General features: G+C 47.7%; 1 protein-coding gene across 1 annotated transcript in view; it reads left to right on the forward strand.

Moving 5' to 3' along the window:
- Positions 1-6,000, forward strand: part of Syt13 (synaptotagmin 13) — a 46,235-nt gene extending 40,235 nt beyond the window's left edge. The window contains exon 6 of the mRNA XM_075961475.1: positions 1,783-6,000. Coding sequence (XP_075817590.1) covers positions 1,783-2,087 — 305 coding nt within the window. The 3' untranslated portion in view covers positions 2,088-6,000. The remainder of the gene's footprint in view (positions 1-1,782) is intronic.

Raw genomic sequence — 6,000 nt, forward strand, 5'->3', positions numbered from 1 at the left:
AGCTGTGGGGTCACCCTCAGCATCTGATGCCAGGGGTGCACACTCGTCCCTTTGCGTTCTCTCGGATAATTGCTAGAGTTCCCACATGCTCCCAGTCTCTTCTCTGCTCTAAGCCTTGGCCACGCTGAGCATGGGTGACAACAGTTGATTTGTGGCTATGAAGGTAGTGTGGGGCTTAAGGAGCCTAGAGCACAGATGCCCACATAAGCCTCTTCATAAAAGCCCATAGGTTTGGAGTTGCCTTCTGATACCTGGGCACATGGCCCTAGTTGTGGGGACTGAGCAGGCTCTGCTAGCAGCGGGGATGGGCCAGGCCATGCCTACACACAAAGCAAGCTATCAATAACACAGAAATCATGGTTATGTATAAAGAGTTACAATACAGATTTGTCCATCTATTCCTGACAGGTCCCAGGCAAATGAAATCCAGAGGGTTGGTGTTGTAGCCCTGAGTTACAGGTCAGAGGTGGATGCCTCCCTTCATCCCTTCCAGTCATTTCTGGCTTTCCTTTCCTTTTTCTTTCTTTCTTTTTTAATAGCTCCTATCAGGACCATTACAGAAGAGCACTTTGCGTCTGAAATATTTCTGTAGAAATAACAAACTAACCACACAGGGGTGCTAATGATAGCAATAAATACAAAGTAACAATTATTCTCACATTAGCTTGGGCAACCTTGACTAATGAGAAGAAATTGTCCTAAGCTGTGTTAGCTTGCCTGCTGATGTGTGAATTTCCTGGGACCTGGGGGCAGGGAGCCCGCTTTTTCCCTCTCCACAGGAAACCCAGGTCCTCAAGTAAAACTTAGAGAAAAGACCAGTGACCAAAATTCGGGCAGCCACCGTCTTGGGGACACAGAGGCTGGACTGGAGACTGAAGAAGATAAGGGTGGGGAGAACATGATTTTTCTGGTCTGATTTGAAAGCAAACTGGAGGACACCTAAGTCTTTGTCTCTGACTAGTTTGTCAAGTCATTTAAGGGGACTTGTGGCCAAAGTGGTTCCCCAGAGGCCCTCTGACATGCCTAGGTCTGAGCCACCCACCGAGCTCATGTTTTGTGACGGGCTATGGATCTCTAATCTGAAAATTAAAATCCAGTAAATGTCAACATCTGAGCTCTCCCGACCACTAGTGGTGAATTCTAATAAAAACAAAACAAACAAAAAACCCATTTGATTTTATGTTGTATAAAAGAATCTTGAAGCTGTGTGTATAAGCTGCATGTGAAGGCCTGGAATCCCAGCTCCTGTGAAGGCAGGAAGATCTCAAGTTTTAGGCTTGTGTGGGCTGCAGAGGAAGTTCAAGACCAACTGGAGTGGCATAGTGCAACCCTTCTCTAGATCAAAAAGAAAAAGAAAGCTGGGGATATTGCTCAGAGGTAGAATGCTTGCTTAGTATGTGTAAGGCCTTAGATTCAAGGAAAAAAAGAATCATTAAATGAATTTTATGCTTACACATGAGTCCCATCTCCAAGATACCTTGCAATATATATTCAAGTATTTCCCAAGTCTGAAAAACGTCCCAAATCAATAAGGTTTATAGTCCCATACTTTACAGATAAAGATACTCAACCTGATGGTAGGTCTCTCACATTCTAGTGCAAATTACAGACGTTGTCTCTCTTCCTAAATCTAGACCATCTAGTAGATACTTAATACCTGTTGGGTGGATACATGGTCCAGGGGAGGTGTAGGGAACCTCAGAAAAGAGCAGTGTTCCAGGTGCCATCAGAACCCCGCAGCTCACCTCCCCCTCATCTTCTTTCCTCTGTACTCTTCCCCAGATGTCTCTGTCAAGGTGACTTTGAAGCACCAGGCTCAGAAGCTGAAGAAGAAACAGACAAAAAAGGCCAAGCACAAGATCAACCCCGTGTGGAACGAGATGATCATGTTCGAGCTACCGGATGACCTGCTGCGGGCGTCCAGTGTGGAGCTGGAGGTGCTGGGCCAGGGAGAGGGGGGCCCGAGCTGTGAGCTGGGTCACTGCAGCCTAGGCCTGCATGCCTCGGGCTCTGAGCGCAGCCACTGGGAGGAGATGTTAAAGAACCCACGCCGGCAGATCGCCATGTGGCATCAACTGCACCTGTAGTCGGCTGCCCGCCACCAACCTGGTCCTTCTTGGTCACCGTCATCCTCCAGGCTCAGCGGCCAGTCCTCCCCTCCTGCCTCTGTCCACACGATACAGACGTGCTGGCTGAAGCCAGGACCTCAATCCTCTTCTACATGTCCAGTACTGAAAAGTGAGCCGCGGCACCAGGGCAGTGAGTGTGACTGACACGTGAGGTCACTCGGAAGGCCGTGCCTTGCCCATCTGTGTTATGGACAAAGGTGCGTGTCAGGTACACTCCGTGGGCAGTCCTTGCTCACTTTAGTCTAAAGCAGCAGCTCCCAACCTGTGGCTCCTGACCCCTTTGGCAAACCTCTTTCTCCAAAAATCTTTACATCATGTTTCACAACAGTAGCAAATTTAGTTATGACGCAGCAATGAAAATGATTTTCTGGTCAGAGGCCACCATGCCAAGAGGAACTATACTAAACTGTCTCAGATGCACTGGCTGGCCAAGGGCCTTGGGCCACTGGGGTCACACCGCACTGAGACTCTGGGTGGAATACACAGGGCATCTGTCCTGAACAAGCATGGGGGCTCTGGAGTCGAGCAGGAGGGGCTTACTAGACTGCCTTCCCAGCCTTGTCCTTCGGGAGCTCCCCACCAGCTCAGCGTGGAGAAGAGAAGGCTGCTGACACTCATTCTCCCTTTTCTACTTTTGTTGTTCGTATCCCACGTTTTAACTGAATTGTGTGTTTTGACTGTTTTATTTAAGAAATCACAGTGGGTTTTGTTTGTTTGTTTTTATCATACCCAGGGAACCCTTTCCCTGGCAAGCTCTGGTGGCATCTTCCAGGGTGGCTGCCACATCCCGAGGGCTAGCTGTCACGTGCACCAGTGTCATCCCCTGCAGCTGACTCTGTGGGGCAGAGCTGTCCCTCTCAGTATGTCCATACTTCAGGAGGAAGCAGCCCCAAGCTTGGCCTATTCCATTCAGCTATGTGGATGAGGAGCTGGATAACAATTTAAAGAGGAAATGCAGCCTCTTAAAATGTACCTCCCTCCAGTTTGGGGGAACATGTCCCTTTAGCTAGGAAATAACAAGAAGCCAGGATTGGAAATATCTTCCTTCGTTGATATTTCCAACAGATGCCCTCACTGGGAATTAAATGTAAGCGGCTGCAGGCATAGACACCTGTGAGCCAGAATTCGGGTTGTCAGTTACTTCCTTGCTCTACAGCGCCTCGGTGTGGCCACCTATAGCACAACACCGATATCATGGATGCCTGCTAGCCCTGCTTGAGAAGCCCCTAGGCATCTAGGCAGAGAGAGGTCAGTTGTCACTGCTCAACTGATGGCACTTGGTAGCTCCTCTCCAAAACCTCCTCTGTAAATTACTCCGATGTCAGATCAGTGAATCAAAAACCTTCAGTCACCTTTACATCAGCTTAACTCGTTTCTAGACATGCCTGGGAAGCTGCCTCTGAACCAGCTGAATCTGCGTGAACAGTTGGGATCAGCGGGAAGGAACCTAAGTCTTTGCCAGGGACCACTTTGTAGCAAGAGACCAAAGTTGAGGAGAAAATAGTGTGAGAGGCCATTTTCAGGCTGGGCTGCTGATGGTCAGCTAGGAGTTACCCTCAGTCCTCTGTGAGTCTCTCCCAAGGTCTGTCTGTTGAGTGTTTGTCCACCGAGACCCTCATGTGTCTGCCCACTCTGCTCAGAAATGACTCCTGGGCAGGGAGTGGACAGTACATCACTTTAATTTAGATAGCGGATAACGGGCAGCCGTGAGTGCAGTTCAGGTGAGCTGCTCTCAGATAGAAAGGGCCCCGGGGGAGGTGACAGTCTCTGAACTGAACTGAGGTGGGGATCTCTGGAGGAGAATGTTAGTCCTGTGGTGTGTTTCTGCCTTTGGTGTTTCCTGTTGTCACATGCCACGTGTTCATTATGTAGTTCCAAATCAAAGCACAAAAAGACGCATGAGACATCGTGGTCACATGTCTGGTCACACTTTGGAATACAGAGTCTTACAGTGGTAAATAAATCATATCCAATGGGGTTGGCAGCCTAGAGCCTTTCTTTGTCTCTTTTCCTTAATAAGAGTCAGAAAAAAAAATTGTGCATCAAGTGCCCATGAAGCACTGCCAACTTCAGTAAACCTTGAGGACTACAGCTGACTTCCCCTCTAGTGTCCTATGCCGAGGAGACCAGGGCCTGGCATTCTGATTTGTTATCACTGCATGAGCGTATGAACCCGGGGCACTCGAGAATGTCTGTCTGAAGTTTCATGCAGACATGTGGCTCCAACCAATTTCTCCTCCACAGCTATATATAATTCATATTCTGCTATATGGATTTATCACATCCCATTTTATTGATGACCATTTAGATCTCCTCCCCCCACCCTGCTGTCTGCCTCTTCTCTCCTTCTCTGTAGTTATTTTATAGGACCTGCCACTGCGAACATTCCTATGTGTGCTTCCTGTGTACATGGGTTGTTCCTTGTAGATTTATCTAGAAGTAAGTGAAACTGCTAGGACAAAGTGTGTGTGTGTGTGTGTGTGTGTGTGTGTGTGTGTGTGTGTGTGAGAGAGAGAGAGAGAGAGAGAGAGAGAGAGAGAGAGAGAGAGAACCTGCCACTGCGAACATTCCTATGTGTGCTTCCTGTGTACATGAGTTGTTCCTTGGAGATTTATCTAGAAGTGAGTGAAACTGCTAGGACAAAGTGTGTGTGTGAGTGTGTGTGTGTGTGTGTGTGTGTGTGTGTGTGAGAGAGAGAGAGAGAGAGAGAGACAGAGACAGAGACAGAGAGAGAGAGAGAGAACCTGCCACTGCGAACATTCCTATGTGTGCTTCCTGTGTACATGGGTTGTTCCTTGGAGATTTATCTAGAAGTAAGTGAAACTGCTAGGACAAAGTATGTGTGTGGGGGAAGAGAACATGTGTGCGTGTATGTTTATATGCGTGTGTGTGAGAGTGCATGTGTGTGCCTGTGTGAGAGTGTGTGCCTGTGAGAGTGTGTGCATGTGAAAGTGTGTGCATGTGAGAGTGTGGGCATGTGAGAGTGTGTGCATGTGAGAGTGTGTGAGAGGGCATGTGTGTGTGTGCATGTATGTGTGTTTGTGCATTTCGAAGTTTTGACTACATTCCTGAGAAGAAATATCAGGTGGGCTTTTATGACTCTTCATGACTTTACCCAGTACCCCCATCAATGGAGGACAGAGGGCAAAGGGCCCGTGGAACCCTGCCACCCTAAGTCTTCCAGATGACCACCTCTGTGTTGGCCTCTGGAGTATGTGTCTTAAGATTAAGCAAAGGATCAACCCTAAATTTTAATTATTTGATTTTTTGGAGGGTTTACTTTATTTTTGAGACAGGGTTTCTCTCACTGTGTAGATTAGACTGGCCTTGAACCCACAGACATTTGCCTGCTTCTGCTGCCTGTGTGCTGGGATTAAAGGGGGATTGTAACATGGAGGGCCAGGCCTGCTTGTTGGTGTTTTCTGTCCTGCCTGGTTCCCCACAACTGTTTATCCCCGAAGAAAATCACACATAGGTCTCTATAAGTTATAAGCTGATTGGCCCATTAGCTCTATCCTCTCACTGGCTAACTCTCACATCTTGATTAACCCATTTTTCTGATCTATGTTAGCCATGTGGCTCAGTACCTTTTTTCAGTGGGGCAGATCACATCCTGCTGCCTTGGTGGTCTGGGCAGGAATGGGAGGAATCAACTTTCTCCTTCCCAGAATTCTCCTGTTCTCATTACATCATTTCAACTTCCTGTCTGGTTTTCCCACCTATACTTTCTGCCTGGCCAATCAGCATTTATTTAAAACATGATTGACAGATTACAGACAATTCTTCCACACCAGGAAATGCCATCATAACTCGCTCAAAATGGAATGTTCTTAACCAGGATCAATAACCTCTAAACAGTCATGCGATGTTT

Source organism: Microtus pennsylvanicus, chromosome 2 (genome assembly GCF_037038515.1).
Source record: "Microtus pennsylvanicus isolate mMicPen1 chromosome 2, mMicPen1.hap1, whole genome shotgun sequence".
Classification (NCBI taxonomy): domain Eukaryota; kingdom Metazoa; phylum Chordata; class Mammalia; order Rodentia; family Cricetidae; genus Microtus; species Microtus pennsylvanicus.